The sequence below is a fragment of the Drosophila mauritiana genome, chromosome 3R (genome assembly GCF_004382145.1).
Source record: "Drosophila mauritiana strain mau12 chromosome 3R, ASM438214v1, whole genome shotgun sequence".
NCBI lineage: Eukaryota > Metazoa > Arthropoda > Insecta > Diptera > Drosophilidae > Drosophila > Drosophila mauritiana.
In genome coordinates, this window is record NC_046670.1 from 4,478,648 (window position 1) to 4,494,346 (window position 15,699).

At 41.6% G+C, this 15,699-nt stretch overlaps 3 protein-coding genes across 7 annotated transcripts; all 3 read right to left on the minus strand.

Annotated features, from left to right (window-relative positions):
- Positions 1-200: 200 nt before the first annotated feature.
- On the minus strand, positions 201-1,138 carry LOC117143772. The gene is made up of 2 exons (XM_033308601.1): positions 482-1,138; positions 201-423 (listed from the first exon to the last, which is right to left on the minus strand). Exons 1-2 carry the CDS (start codon positions 1,023-1,025, stop codon positions 407-409), a joined length of 561 nt encoding a protein of 186 aa, XP_033164492.1. The 5' UTR covers positions 1,026-1,138; the 3' UTR covers positions 201-406.
- Positions 1,139-7,236: 6,098 nt separating this feature from the next.
- On the minus strand, positions 7,237-9,986 carry LOC117143739 (facilitated trehalose transporter Tret1). The gene is made up of 7 exons (XM_033308549.1): positions 9,840-9,986; positions 9,659-9,776; positions 9,490-9,601; positions 9,281-9,411; positions 8,372-8,724; positions 7,897-8,309; positions 7,237-7,773 (listed from the first exon to the last, which is right to left on the minus strand). The coding sequence occupies exons 1-7, from the start codon at positions 9,919-9,921 to the stop codon at positions 7,576-7,578; spliced, it is 1,407 nt and encodes a 468-aa protein (XP_033164440.1). The 5' UTR covers positions 9,922-9,986; the 3' UTR covers positions 7,237-7,575.
- Positions 9,987-10,355: 369 nt separating this feature from the next.
- On the minus strand, positions 10,356-12,671 carry LOC117143614 (facilitated trehalose transporter Tret1-2 homolog). 5 transcript variants are annotated; one of them, XM_033308370.1, is made up of 7 exons: positions 12,501-12,671; positions 12,332-12,441; positions 12,155-12,266; positions 11,962-12,092; positions 11,554-11,888; positions 10,942-11,354; positions 10,356-10,883 (listed from the first exon to the last, which is right to left on the minus strand). In XM_033308370.1, exons 3-7 carry the CDS (start codon positions 12,224-12,226, stop codon positions 10,686-10,688), a joined length of 1,149 nt encoding a protein of 382 aa, XP_033164261.1. In that variant the 5' UTR covers positions 12,227-12,266; positions 12,332-12,441; positions 12,501-12,671; the 3' UTR covers positions 10,356-10,685. The 5 variants fall into 5 exon arrangements, with proteins under 5 accessions (XP_033164261.1, XP_033164259.1, XP_033164258.1 ...); XM_033308368.1 differs by having other exon boundaries at positions 12,324-12,441; XM_033308367.1 differs by having other exon boundaries at positions 12,155-12,441.
- Positions 12,672-15,699: the final 3,028 nt, after the last annotated feature.

The window sequence follows — 15,699 nt, forward strand, 5'->3', positions numbered from 1 at the left end:
TAACAAGCTTGAAGTACCATCATTACCATAGACTTAGATATAAGGAAGTATCTATTTAACTGTGTGAAATAGATTGTATAACAATTTGGACTCTTTAAATGGGCTTACTTTAATTGGTTGCTATCTATACAAGTTTCCTGTTAAATGGGAAGAATTCTCTGGGTATACTAGAATATTACCCGCTAGGACCAACAAACAAATTAACATAGCTGTTCTTTTATTTATTGCACAATTCAGCATATTATGTTATCTGCGAAAACATTCGTCTTGGAAATGTCCTAGTTCTTGATGGCCCACTAAAGGCTATGCTAAACATCAATTGACAAATCTACCAGGAGAAACCCGATAGTCCGGAGCTGCAAAGCGGTCAATTTGGACATTCAAACAGCATTTTCGACATATTCCTTTAGATCATAATATTATCTGGAAAAGCAAGGAATCATGGTTGCGATTGATTGATAACAAATAATTTGGCTCTTACTGGGCAGAAAATGGTGGAGTTCCGGATTCGGGTTTTTGTTGATCGCTTCATCTATGTAATCTCCGCCAGAGCGCAGCGGTAAATGTTCTATGGCAGGTTGATAAGTTGGAACGGCATCTAATGGGATCTGCTGAGCATGATCGTCCTTTGGTGGGCCAAACTGGACCGCCTCCCTTTCAACTTCTTCCTGCTGCTGCTGTGGTACCTTGTTCCTGCAGTTAAAGAATCGAATCCATGTGTGCGGTCGGAAGACTTGACCTTGCTCCCTCGGTGCCTCCTCGATCGGCGATCCTTTTAGGTCATTGGCTATCAGATCCGGACGCATGTGGCGATGGTGGTGGTGGTGGTACTGCTGGTGTTGGTGCTGCTGCTGGAGCCGGCTTACGTCCTCCACCACAAACAAAATGCCAGCCACAATTAGCAAGGCCACCGAGAGCAGGACCAGGAAGCACAGGATGTCCTGCAGCAGGGTTCTCAGATAATCAGGACTCGCAGATCGACGCTCTCCCGCGGGTATTTGACTCTCGGCCTTGGAAATATCCATTAGCAAAAAATTTTAATGTGCCAAATCTTTAACTAAACTTGTATCCTATGTGCTTTTATGTGGAAATTTTGAATTCCAAACGTTGCTTGCTGCTCAACCGACGGTATAGAATAAAATAATATGGGCTATCCTCGGTTGAATTGAACTGGACTGAAAAAACCTCGCCTACTTGCTTGGAAAACCGTCTTTACTTTTCCTTTCCATCTTTGTTGTTTTCCCTGCATTTCTCGTGATAAGCCCAACTTTCCCAACGTCTTTGGAAATTGGTGTAATTGAAACTCTTTAACGGCAATCAACATGACGTTTGATGTGATTGAATTATTGGACACTTAAATGGGCGGCCTCAACGAAATGCAAGGCAGCCAAGAGGAGTCGAATGGAAGACTCTTTAGCGCATTTTCCTATTTTCACACCTCGGGCAGCGCGTCCCTAACTTACCTGGCCCTCATCCGCACCCTCGGACTGTGGGTATCACTCAGTGCCTAATGAAGATGTCTCCCCCAAAAACTGGAACCGAATCCGTGCCAAACTGCCGGGCCTGGAGGTTCATTAGTCAGGAAGTGTTATACATGATGCAGTCGACTGTGCGCCCATGCATGCTAGGGAAATTGAGGCTTTAATTTGATTATATGGACACTAAAAAGGGGAAGGCATAGTATATGGTTGCATAAACGGGCACTTACTACTTGCTAATTTCTAAATAATAATAATAATATCGCGCTTTTTGGCTTGACTTCAGGAAGTCAAATTGCAGAACTTCGTCGGCAAGTTTGGCAAATAGATTTGATTTCCGCAAAACGCTTTCAATCAGCTGGCCAAAATCAATTAAAAGGCAACTGCAAATGCTCGGTTATACAATCAGAGTTGTAAATTGTAAATGCCCCCACTGTTTGACGCTCCGCAACTGATAAGGCCACCTCACCCTGGAGCTGAGGAAAACCTAAAGCTCGGGCGAACACAACAATGGCAGCGGCGGAGACATTACATAACCTCCAGATGCCAGGGCAGGCACAATAACCTACAAATGCGCAACCTCACTAACCGAATGAACCCAGGCCCAAAAGGAGAAAAATAAGCTACAAGATACAAAGCTAAACTGCTAAAGCCAACGTAATACGGTTTGCAGCTTCTAGAGAAAATGAAACAAAACCCGAGCGGGAAAATCATCGGGTCGAGTTGTGTGTGTGGGAAATTGCGACAACGACAAATAAATTACAGCAACGCTTAAGGTCAAGCGATTTGTGCAGAAATGAGGCATATAGAAAACATATTGCTGCGATCGCTGCCTTTCTGATAACCAAAGAAATGAATAGGCCCTCGACTGTTAACAGTGATGCGAAGTGGCTGGCCACAAATATTGGTACTTCATTGTTAAAAATAAGCCAACATACCAATAATTTACATTGCCAATACACATTTAAACAATATATTATATTGGTAGGCGCTAAAGGATATGGGTAAAAGCAATGGTTATAGACAAGACTTTCGATTTTGATCACTATAGAAGTTTTGATTCAATAAAGTCATTTAACACTAAATTATAAATATTTAAATTTTAAATACTAAATAAATAAAATACAAATATCTTACATAGGAATTCAAATAAAGAAATAATATATATATAATGGAGTACTGTGCTAGTTTCGACTGTCTCTTATTATCTTATCGTACAAGAAAGGTTCTCCAAACACTTGGATATTGGCCCGACAAGTTGATTTTAATCAAATGGAGCTTCCTTCTTCAATTTGGATTTTAGTTATAATTCTGATATTTTTTTGCAGACCAAAAGTACCTTTGTCATCACTGCCACCGAGTGGCAGTCTGGTAGACCGCCGACGAATCGTGGCTACCACAATTGCTGCGGGGTCAAATGGCGTTGAGGTAACGAGGCGAGCTAAATCATCGACTTCAACTGGGAGTCAACACGTGCAGAGTGTTCCATGCCCCCGGGCTGTGAATACCCGGCTCTGGAGTCGCACAGCTCGGCCAGAATTGATTGCCACTTGGGAAGGCCATTTCGGTTGCTCTTCTAGCTCGTTCGTACATATAAATCAAAAGAATTAAGTGCCGAGGAAGGGCCAAACGATTGTCTGACATTAGCCACCTACTTGGGGAGCGGCCAGGTCTGAGGATGAATCAAGGTGTCAATTTGGCGTAGATTCGGTAGTCGGCGATCAATTAAATTCGTATTAGCTTTTCTACGTTATTTTGCTACATTCTTACTTTATTTGGGGTATTAAAATCTGATAAATCTGAGACATGTTCTGGGAATCTTCATTGACTAAATCATTAAGTGAGATATTTGCTGACCAGAGATGACTGGACAATTTTCCCAATTTGTTAAGCTCTTCTTTTGAGGCATAGTTATTAATTCTTTGCGTAAAAAAACTAGCTTGTTATATTACAATGTTTTACTTGGAAATGGTTGCTATAAGTTTTTAATTGTATAAATTCTTATTTTCGTTATGGCTTTCTTTTAGCCCGTGAACTATACCAATAAATTTCTTTTCTAGATGTGGCCAGTGATCTGGGGCTTCCCCGTTACCTCTCAACCGATGCCAAATTTTGCCCTTTAGAGGAGGTGAATGCCTGCCCAGTTTCATAACCCATTTCGATGGGTTGTAACAACTAGCAACTAGTTTCGGCTCTTGGCTTCGTGCCTTTGCCTTCATGTCTTCATTTCACCCACCGCCACCACAAGATTGTGTTAAAATTTTATTTTTGCATAATTGAAAAAATTTAACAACTTTGGCCAAACAAATTTTACGTTAACTGAGCGCATTTTGTAATTTCGCTCGCGTGCACATTTCGTTTACCCATCCGACCTGACCCATTCCTTGGCCAAAACCGTAGGTAAAAAGAGGCTGAGAGCCGAGAAAAGCTAAAACATTATTACAACAAGCAGCGTGATTTCCGGAAGTTGGAGCTGAAGCGCAACAAAGGCGCCTGCGCCTGCGCAAATGTCGTCGGCGTTGCTGTCGAATTGATTGTTGCCGTTGCAGTTGCAGTTGTGGCAGTTGTGGCAGTTGCTGCGAAGATCCAAAGAAAGTCGTGCTGCAACAGCTGCAACGGCAGCTCGGCCAACTTGCCGTCCTGTCTTCGTGCGAATAATGTCATTTGTGTTTGTTTTATAACCAAATTTACAACAACTTGCCACTGTCGACGGCAGGCACACTTGCAACGCCACTGCTGCACTCAACATAATTGCTTCAGTCCGAGGTAACGATGCCTTGGAACCCTTCTTGTGCCTTGTAAAGATGCTTGCAACTCGTTTATTTGCCTTTATATCGAAAGTAGCTGAAAGTTCCCAGAATCTAGCTAAAACTCACTTTCTTTTAACTCTCGTTTGGTACTTTCACCACCTACGTTCTTAAAATGCTATAATCAATCAGTTAGCACCTAAAACTTATAATTCTACTTCACTTTTACCTTGCCAACAAGAATTAGCCACATCCAAAGCTCGAACCTATTGGGTCAGAAGTTTATAATAGTTTCGATTCTGCAAAGTTGCGTCATGTTCCGTCTTTTTTGATCATTTCTAATTAATAGGTTTTCTTCTTCTGATACGTGTATTGGTGACTGCACGATCTTACATAATAATTATAGAAATAAAGCTGTCCCGGCTAACATAAATTAGCATTATAGAAAATAGAAAGGTCTCCCCTTCTTCGTCCGGACCCAAATGGTTTTGGCCAAATGGTGTTTTTGCCCTCGCATCCTATCCTCACACTTGACCATTCTTTAAGCTGCTGATCGTGGCTAATTTTATAACAGGTCTCGTTGGATTTCATAAATCTTAGATGTGGCGAAACTTTCGTCCAAGTGGCGGTGGCATTAAATTAATGTTCTAACATAAATTTATAATTCATGTTTAAAGGCCAGGCCAGCACTTCTGAAATAATGATGGCTTTGTCTTGGCAACGCGTCAGTTGAGGATGATTTAATGACCTTTTTAAGATGCTGAAGTCGATGTTGGCGGGACAAAGGTACTCTTATTAATTATTTTATTGGCAGACGGTTAATAAATGCTCCACTGACAGGAAGCGCAAATTAAATATGTTGTTGTACCTAATTTGTGTGGTGCTTAATTAATTTTTCTAGCTTTTATAAATTGCTATTTAATGCCCGATCCTTTGGCAATTCCTTTTGTTGGACAAGGTCTCTTTGATTTACTGGGAATACCTTCCAAAAAGTCACAAGTAATTTGAATGCAGCTCTTTGGATTTGATGTCTTGATGTCTCTATATATTATACCTAGGCTTCACGCACTTCACTTGACCTAACCACCTCTGACCTTTCAATTAATCATGGCTAATATATGAGTGTGAGGTGTTTTCAGCTGTTTTTAGATAACTTCTGCTGACAGCCACACTATCAGAGATGTTTTTCATCCGCCGCCTTATTTACCATAAAGTTTTCACACGACAAGTCAGGTTTTTTGGAAGTATGCCAATGTGTATATGCATATTTAAGTATTTTCGTCGTATTTCTACGTCTAAAATGCAAATGCTGTTTTTGTATTTTATTTTGGCTAAAGTTCAGTCAACTTTGGTCCAAACTATTTTAGTTTTTTATAGGACAATGAGCAGCGGAATCTGTTATTATGTAAACTCTTCGAAAAAGAACCTAATCATTGAAGCCCAGCGATTGTATAAGTTTCGTGATCAAAAGAAATGCGGAATTCGGTTAGCCCCAATCTCCATTCACAAAATTAGAGCATATAAACATTTAAGCCAATTTTTCACAATTACCAAATCGACTGCCCAAGCGCACAATAGCAACTCAGCGGCCAAACAATAATGAATTCAATATTTTCGCAAAGACACAATAAATAAATCGAGAAATAATTTCACCCGCAATTGCGACGTTGTCATCCCGGTTTGGTTATCAATGGAGATCACTAGGTGAGTGGCACTCGGCGCTAATTGTGAGTTATGGAGGCCGAAATTGGAGTTGCTACTGTGGAACAGCAACAAGATAGACTGACATTTCGGTCAAATGGAAAATTGCGTGTTAATGGTCATGCAGGGCAGACAATGGATGTGGATTGCCCACCCGGCTTTCTTTCAGCCGATTGCAGCCGATCAAAGCCAAACAATTGGCATCCGTGTTGCCACAAATCAAACGCTCGTAATCGCAACAATGAGCAATTGCTGGCATTAGTCGCGATTGTTTGTCCAACTTTTCGGCCTCTTTCGATTCGGCGGGAGTGGTTGGTTGCAACAGTTCCATGGCCCACACACTGGGGTATATGCTACCATACCACAGACTTCCGACAACTCATCCAGTGCTGACCCATCCCATCCCATCCCAACCCAGCTGATTATCAACTTAATCAGCAGCGGCTAATTGCGGTCTGCCGCCACATTTGCACTTAGCCCAACTGCAATAAGTGCAGCTAAGTTGAAGTTGTTACAAATTTCCGCCTGTCAGCAGACCGACTAGATCCCATTTCCAGTGAGTGACAGAAAAACGTGTGAAAATTATGAAACTGCATTTTGATGCAACGTCGGCGGGTAAGTGGATGCGATTGTGGATGGACTCCCGAAATAAGAAACTCCCTCCACTAAAAATGTGAGCATTAGATTTGTGGCTCTGTGGGTTTTTCGACTGCAGCTCCAGCTCCAGCTCCAACTCCATCTGGGCTTTGTTTGAGCTGGCATCGTCTCTGGAGATCTGAGCGAGATTTGTGTGTCCTGTCATAGAGATCAAATTTTCTTTTCTCCTCTCCTCACTGTGCGGCGCTTAATTTGCACTGAAACTGCATTTGCAGAGCTCGAAAAGTGCCCGTCGTAGAAGCAAAATAAATAATTTTTATTGTGTTGAATTTATGAGTCATTGTTTGGCTCTTTGGATCTTTCGGCTGCCTGGCTTTTTGCCCCAGCTGGCTTTATCTTCTAGGCTTATGCGAGTTCATTAATTTTGCATTGCGGATTTATCGCAGGAAAGCGGCTAGGAAAAAGAGTTTTCTTGTTGCATCGCAGGCTTATCACCGCGAAATATAGCCCACTTAGGTGGCGAACAAAACTGTCTGATAGCAGGAATCGATATGGAAAAACCACCGAGAGTAGGGAAGAAAGGGAAAATACATCCAATTTAATTTCCTTAAACAATTATTAGCTGCATAAACTTACCATTTCGGTATATAAATAATAACTATTTAAAATTGCTCGCTCTATATAATAGCACAAATCTCGATTGTTTTTAAATCTAATACAAATTTATTTAAGTAAAAGCTATGGGTGACTTAAGCCTATTCATTTACAATTTTCGCGCTTATCAATCACAAGATCACAGACCCGAGACTTTCTCCCAGCAAAATTATTAAATTAAATTTCTATGTACAGAAATCCGAAAGAAAACCGCAATGCTCACAAATTGAATTAAGTTCAAGAGTTCAGAATGAGCCGATGCCGCCATTGTGCTACAAGCTATTGACTGAGTACTCTTGACATGGGAGCATTTTTGGGATCCCGCAGCTTATGCAATGGGCCACACCGCCAACAAAAGCAGCCAAGTGGAGTGGCCGCTGGGCCCGAAGTTGATGTCATCAGTGCGTCATCAGCTTTCCTTTGGTCTCCGGCAGAAACAGTCCCAAGACAATGAATCCGAAGAGGCACATGCCCGCCGACATGAACATGGTGGCAGCCAGGCCCTGATCGTAGATCATTGTGGGGTAGATCTTCAGAGAAACGAAGATAAATCCGCTAAATGTGGCCATGCTCAAGGAGGTGCCAATGGAGCGGATCTGCAATTGGTAGGGAAAAGAAGATAGATTGATGAAGCTACAGCTTGAGAAGTCTGGTTTCCAATTAGTAATATTTTTCAATATTAAATTGGACTTGATTTTCAGTGATTCGGAATCACTCACCTTAGCTGGGAGCAGCTCAATGATGATGATGAAGATCAGGGCTATTACTCCTAGTGAAGCAATGCAGCCCACAAGGCACATTATGACCAGGGGAAGCCATCCATTCTGGTTCAGAAACTCCTCCGAAGCGAAGCACTTCAGCAGTGCAATGGACAGCTCACCCAAACCCATTCCACCCATCGAGGTGAGGAGCAGAACACGACGACCCAGTCTGTCCACTAGGGCGACAGCACTGAAGATTCCCACCAGCTGGGCAGCTCCGACCACAATGGTGCTGGTGTTCGGATCCAGATTGTTGCCCAGCTCAGCAAAAATGTGCGATGTGTAGTTGAAGATGGCGAAGCTCCCTGACAGCTGATTGCAGATGATCAGCACAAAGATCAGGCCGAATATCTTTAGGGTAGGCACATTAACTGCAAGGGTAAGACAATTATTTAATCAGACCGTAGGTAAAGATAATTTGTATATTACTCACTGAAATCTCGCCAAGAAATGCTCTCGCTGACGCCGCCGCTGAGAACCTGAAGCCGAAATGTGTCAAACTCAATTTTAGCCGCGTCATGCTGAGAAGCCTCCTTGTCGGAGGAAGTGGGTGGTGTCAGATTCTTGTAGAAGTAGAAAGACTTCTCGGCCTGGTCATCGCGCCCTCGTCTCAGCAAATATTGTGGTGTCTCCGATAAGCCAATAACTGCCAGCATAAACACCACCGGCAGAGCAACGATAATACACGGCATCAGATAGTACGAGAGATACGAGGCCAATGTAAAGCCAACCATCATGCCGATGCTAACGTACATCATGGCCATGGACGATAACGCTCCCCGAACGCTAAAATTAGTATAAAAAATTATATTAAATTAGAATAAGTCTATATTAAGACAATAAATCTTTTTGGCTTCATTCATCCTAAATTCAAACTACTTATTACGACCTGAAACCATTATATGGATAGATAGATATCCACTAAATATTGACAATCGACAAAAATGATGCCAAAATGATTTGAAAAATTAAATAAAACTAAAATTGAACATAAGCATTGCGTTGCCGTCAATTTTATTAATATATTTTTTCTGCCGAAATTTATTAAAATCTGCAAATGACCTTTCGCAACCATACTCAAGATAAATGTTAATAGGAAAAGAAATGCCTTAGATTGATTTCTTTTCCCACTTGCTAAATTCCAAGTAATTCACTCCAATCATTCAATAATTCCCCGACCTATATCTAATCGTTATTAGGTAGACAAACGTGAGCCGATATTATTGAATATATGAACGTAGTCTGAGATTATCAGTGCACGTAAAACTTGAAATAATCTATAATTAATAGATTACCCTTAATCCGCAATCTTGTCAGTCACTAGAATAATGACGCGACTTACCTATTGTCGGCTATTTCGGCTATGAATATAGGCAAGACGACGTAGCAGCCACCTCCGGACATTCCCGCCAGGAATCGACCAGCATACAGATACGTAACGTCTTGGGCGGAATAGATAAGGATCCAGTAGATCTAGCGAATGGAAAAGAAAGCGGTGAAGTGACTCAAGCTCTTGGGAAACCCCTTGTAGAACATGTGAACTTTATCTACCATATTGGGTATGGCCAGGAAATACATGCACACTTTACGGCCCAATCGATCGAGTAGCAGTCCGAAGATTATATTGCCGGTCAGTGAGCCTAGGCCGATAAGTGATCCAACCCTAAGAACATCAATGCGTTCAACCAAATTATTTCCACTGGCAGGGTATCAAGCTTACCAGGATGCCTGGGTAATGGTCAGGGGATCCCCCAGAGGGCTTTCGTCGGATCCGAGCAGTCGAAGAGAGGGTGACAGCCATCCCACGGCAATTCCATGGGTCAGCGTCATAATATGCACTGGGATTAGTCAACTTTTATTAAATGCTCTACTGTGGTTCCTTGACTTGTATTTTCACCCACCAGTCATGGTGGCAATAAATTGCCATCGGTACCGCGCACTAAAAACACTCAACTTCTGCGATGGACTTGAATCGTAAGTCATATTGCCTAATTTTATTTAGGACTCCTGAAATTGGTCCGGTTTTGGATTCCGAATTAACCACTGGGCGCTCGTGTGCCAACTGAGGGTTCTTAATTTGAGTGACAAGAGTTTATGTAGTGGAAATCACGCCAGATAAGCCAACTTCCCAATCTTCTGGCAATCGTAAACAATAATGACGACTGTAAAATTGTTGCAGATTAGATAAGTATTAAGTAGTCGCAGCGTAGTACCGCTGATTAATGCAAAACGCTCCCATTTGAAGAGGTCTGGGGAAGTCTGTAAATTTTGTTAAAAAAAAAAAACACTTGGCAGTCGGGCTAATCTCACCGTTGAACTGTTGGATAGCAGCAATAAGATTGTGCAAATTTGCATAACTTTGCATGAGTAAGGTGACAATATTTACTTAAGATTGACGAAGTCATTGTAAACAGTCTTTGGATTTTATTTGAGCTATTTGCATTTACACATTTATTATGAATTTTTATACATTTTCTCTTTTTTTTACTCTAAAGGAAGATTATAAAACTGAGACATCTATCAGAAAATGACTCCAAGAGATTCCAGAGTTTTTTAATAAATATCTTATTCCAAATCGAAACCTATTTCAATGGTTTATCTCTTAGCAATACGCTTGCTTTTATTTGTTATGGCTTGTTGCTAGAAGTATATCGCTATCACTTAGGATCGATTTCGCAAACCTAGCTTTTTATCACTTATCTAAACTACGTGAATTCGATATGTACTGGTTCTACTTAATTAGCCCATTATTGGGTAATGCTCTTGCCCCTGGTCTCAGGCAAAAATATTCCCAGAACTATCAAACCTAGTAGACAGAAACTCGCCGACACAAACATTGTGACATGCACTCCATAATCGTTGATCAGGACGGGATAAGTGATGAGGGCAATGAATACGGATAAACTGAGTCCGCACATACTGATGGAGATGCCAGGGGCGCGAATCTGCAAGGACATGAGTTTTAAGTAAAATCATTTAGCAAACAAACGAAGCCGAGCTTACCTTAAAGGGCAGAAGCTCAACTATGATAACAAAGGTAAGAGCCACTATGCCCGCTGACGCCGTGAAGGACACAATGCCCATTAGGGTTAGTGCAATCCAACCATTGTTGTGTAAAAAGTCCTGCGAGGCAAAGGACTTCAGCAGACCCACTCCCAGCTCAGCCAGACCCATTCCGGCCAGCGATGGGATCAAAAGGAGCCGACGACCCACGCGGTCCACCAGCAAAACGGCGCTGATCAAACCAAAAATCTGCACAACACCCAGAAATATGCCACATAGATTGGGCTCCATCCTGCTACCGAGCTGCTCGAAGATGGTCGACGAATAGTTGAAGATGGCAAAGGAGCCCGACATCTGATTGGAGAGCAGCAAAACGGCGATCAGTCCAAATGCTTTTCCCGAGACCTTGTTAACTAAAGTGAATTGAAGATACAAATTTGTCAATGTAAGGTGAAACATTTTTTTTTGAAGAAGCAAAGTGTCAACGTAACTAAATAATAATGTTAAAGTGGCCATACATTTGTATTGATATAATAAGTGCGCTGCCTACAAGATAGTAGTAATACAAAAATGTCCTAAATGTGTTTATTATATTATCAATTTGAAACTTACAGAAATCAGCACTAGTAATCTTTTCGGTTATGCCGCTGGCGAGAACTTTATTCCGCAATATGTCAAATTCAGCTTTATTTTCGGCCTGTTGCGCTGGATCCTTCGATAAGTTCTTGTAAAAGCAAAAGGACTTTTCGGCCTTTTCTTCATAACCCCGTTTCAGAAGGTCCTGTGGAGGCTCAGGAAGCGGAATGATGAGGCACAAATATAGAATTGGCAGGAAAACGACGACGCACGGAAGCACATGGTAGGATAGGCAATAGACCAACACAAATCCCACTGTGATGCCACTACAGAGTGTCATCATAAAAAAAGAGCCTAGAGTTCCACGAACGCTTGATGAAAATTGTGGTTAAACTAGTCTGAATATTATCCGATTTGGCAAGTAGTTACTTTGGAATGACTTACCTATTATCAGATACTTCCGCGATAAATACAGGAAAGCAAACCACCAAAGTGCCACCAGAAAACCCCAAAAGGACGCGGCACACATAAAAATACAGTGATTTGCTTGCGAAGTAGATCAAGATCCAATTAAGCTGTAAGAAATGGCAGTGTTCATTTGGATGCTCGTGTTAAGCCATGGCAAAGTTATATTTACGATATTTGGTAGGGGCACAAAGTACATGCACTTCTTAATTCCGATATACGAGACCGGGACGCAAATTACCATATTACAAATCAGACACCCAATTCCAAAAGCAGCACCGATCCTGGAAATCTCAATGATGCAAGTTAAATTTACACCTAAATTCACTATGCTGAAATACCACTTCACCTCGCTGATGTCAATGGGATGGCCAATTGGACTGTTGTCCGAGATGAGAGTGGGCAGAGTGGGCGAGAACCATCCTAGGGATATCCCATGAGTCAACGACATAATGCACACTGGAAGAAATCATCAGGTATCAACGATTGGTCACACAGACCACCGGATTCTTACCCACGTATCATGGTGGAAAGTAACTGCCAGCGGGTGCGTCTGCTACAGATTTTCATATTCTATCGTTGCCTAACACTAGAAATCATGATATTATTCATATTATAAAGAATGCACTCCCTCGATTTTAAAGCTTTACACCTAAGAAAGAAGCCCAAAATTTACTAGCTGACCAAAACAAATAATTCCGTTTGAGTGCTATGACAATGTCAATATGACTCATGTTTGGAAAGTCTGGAAAATTGTTTTTATACTAGCGGGGTTTTCAATCTTTAGATCGCAGTTTATAGATTCCGGTCACTTTTTGGACCATTAGAGTGGTGAAACCCCTTAATAGAGTCATAAAATACGCAAACGCATGAAATTCGCTTTTATCTTGTGTTTACTTCATAGCCCAAATGGCGGCAAAGTGGATGAGGAAATGCTCTACCCATAGAGATTATGATACCGAAGTAGTCGAGCGAGCACACAAATAATAAAATCATGAAATTCGCGGAACTGTGTTTATTTTATCTCGGCACAATTAGGTCCCACAGAGATATTAATCAGCGGAGGGAAAAGGCAAACAAGCTGGGCAATCAAACAGCATGACAACAAGTTAATGGCGATTGGGGGAGAATCTCCTTGCAAGACTGGGTTTATCGGCTCCCAATTGGCGATCGTGTCACAATAAATGATTTTCCTGTGATCAAGTTATTATATGCGGTTCCTGGCCCCACTCAGTCAGGCAGTCAGTCAGTCAGTCTCTCATCGACTGTCTCGTCTGGCCGCCTATATCGATCGATAATGAGGGGTTCCTGCGCTACCAGCTGGGCAACTTTGGCCGCGGCTTACATAAATCTCGGCTGCATTTTAATGCACAAAAACGATTGGGCCCATCGTGATTCCTTTTGGAAGACTCTGTCGTCGTCGGGTTTCGTGGCTGGGGCTCTGCACGGTCGGAGGTCATGCCCTGCGGTTTGTTGTGCCGTTTGTAAAATGCTCAATAAAAAATATCAAATTTTTTCTGTGTCATTTGCATCTGCAGTCCTCGGTCCGCAGTCCGTGACCATATTATAAGCCAGTCCGGCACTTTGACACAACCGAGGCAATAAGTACCCATGCTCGCTTCTCTGGTGGCCAACCGCTTGTCTTTCGTCATTAGCACACAATTGTTCACTACGTTCGAATGCTAAGATATCACTTTCGTTTGTTCAGTTGTCAGTGGCGATAAATTGGCCACCAGAGCACAGACAAGCTCGGGACTTGAGATTTTGGGCATTACGATTACTTTTCACCCGCCTATCTGGTTTGGCTAACATTCCGGATGGATGATGCACTTAATGCTGGCGAGATTGGAGTTCTATTCTTCCCAACAGGTTAGTTAACTAACCTTATTGTATTGTCTGATTAATAGTGATTTATCTGCGGCTTTAACGAATTACGTCTTATACTTATACTATATATTTTTTGAAAGAAACATAAATTGATGTCATTTATTGACCAGTGACTATCAGCCAATAAAGAACATTCTAGGTGCACCAAAATCATGTATAAAACCTTCTAAAGAGAAAGTGGAGCATTTCTCAATGTTTAAAAAATAAATGTAAATTTATATCCAAGCATTATCATTTCCATATCTCCTTGATTTCAAGGTGTGCTACAAAAATTAAGAAAGTCTGAGAACCTTTCAAGGATTCTGAACATAAAAGCTTATGTTTAATAAATTCTATTTTGCATAAAACATTTAACATAGCTACGCATAACATAGCTTGCGAAGATTAATCATGGGGCTATCTTCAGCATTGATCTTGACAAATGTGGGTTTAGACAAAAAAAAAACTTTGAAAAGCAGCCTCAGCAGTCGCATATAACATCATTTCAGCGACTCCTCCTCTTGGAAAAGGGCCAAAAATGTGAGCAAATTAGACAAAGATAAAAGAAGCCGTGCCCAAAAATCACAGTTTCCCAAAAAAAGGTTAACAATTAAATCAACAAAATGTGGCTACTGCATTCGCGCGAGGAAACAGAGTCTTTGGCCAAAAGCCGAATGCCGAATGAATGACGGCATGAATGGATGAGTAATTGATGGCAGCTAGTATTGTTCTCAGGCTGGCGGGCACGTTGACAGAGCCATGTGTGAGTGCATCACCCAGAGTATCCAGCAGATACTTTTGGTGGCCCAGCATGACTGAGACCGAGACGATTGGGGCCCCCAGCCATGCCGAAAATCGCACGTTTCTATGCAAATCTTCTTCGCTTTTCAATCAGCTGCGCGACTAGGCCACGGAGGCTTCTGTGTTTTATTTTTTCCTTTTGGGTGTGGGGGTTGGGGTCTTTTGCTGGTTGTTCGGAGAGGTTTTCGGTGGCCTGTAGGCAATAATTATCGCTTGCATTACGTATTTCGGCTGCTTCTCGCTTTTGTTTTCGGCTCTGCGACTGTGTGGCAATCTAACTGGGTTGGCATAGAAAACGGGCGTTAAAATTAACGGGAGTTAAATGGTTTTTCAATTCACAAAAGGCAAAGGCAACGCCGCGATTGCACGAGGGCCCACCATCCATGCTTCTGTGATGGATAGTTTGGGGTTAAATATAGGCTAGATGGCTTCTTAGATATTTCTACAATGATTTGACACTTTGCCCGGGCTCTCGACTCTACTTATACCGACCGAATTTGCTGAATTACTTTTCAACAGAATGGGAAAAACGACCTTTTAAGGTTGTTGCCCAATGTGCACAGTTTCACTAAGGGAGTGTTAAGATTTGTGTGTGCTTGTTTGACTTACAAAATTAAATAGTTGTGGCAATGATTTGATTTTTCCTGCAAAAGGTTAAGTCCTTGACTTATACAGATACATACGTATTTCTATGGCTAATAAAGGTTTCCATTCTTTCAATGTATGCATCGAATAAAAGTTTTAACAGCTCTTTCCAGCTGGTAATATTTTTTGATTTATTTGAAATATTTTTTAATTGGAATATTCTTAAATCCAAACGGAAAATCAAGGTTTTTTTGGTGCGTCAACTTATGATTTTATTGCTTTCAGATCGTTTGTTAGTTATCTATTGGGCAATTCATTATGATTGCATGCAGCTCGATTTGCTATTTTTAATGAGAAGAGCGCCAGACTCAATGTCATTCGCAAGGGGCAAGCAACAAAACATTGTCAATATCTTTTAATGAAAGGAACTAACCAGTTAGGAGCCAGAATCAGCCCGCCATTAAA

Excerpts from the sequence above, each read along its gene's own strand:
- LOC117143772 (XM_033308601.1), bottom strand. The coding sequence starts at position 1,025 with ATGGATATTTCCAAGGCCGAGAGTCAAATACCCGCGGGAGAGCGTCGA.
- LOC117143614 (XM_033308367.1), bottom strand. The coding sequence starts at position 12,552 with ATGAAAATCTGTAGCAGACGCACCCGCTGGCAGTTACTTTCCACCATG. Across the intron at positions 11,889-11,961 it reads GCGGAAGTATCTGATAATAG|CGTTCGTGGAACTCTAGGCT; the intron begins GTAAGTCATTCC and ends ATTTTCATCAAG. Across the intron at positions 10,884-10,941 it reads TTGAGCTTCTGCCCTTTAAG|ATTCGCGCCCCTGGCATCTC; the intron begins GTAAGCTCGGCT and ends ATGTCCTTGCAG.
- LOC117143739 (XM_033308549.1), bottom strand. The coding sequence starts at position 9,921 with ATGACTTACGATTCAAGTCCATCGCAGAAGTTGAGTGTTTTTAGTGCG. Across the intron at positions 8,310-8,371 it reads CATTTCTTGGCGAGATTTCA|TTAATGTGCCTACCCTAAAG; the intron begins GTGAGTAATATA and ends TTACCCTTGCAG. Across the intron at positions 7,774-7,896 it reads TTGAGCTGCTCCCAGCTAAG|ATCCGCTCCATTGGCACCTC; the intron begins GTGAGTGATTCC and ends TACCAATTGCAG.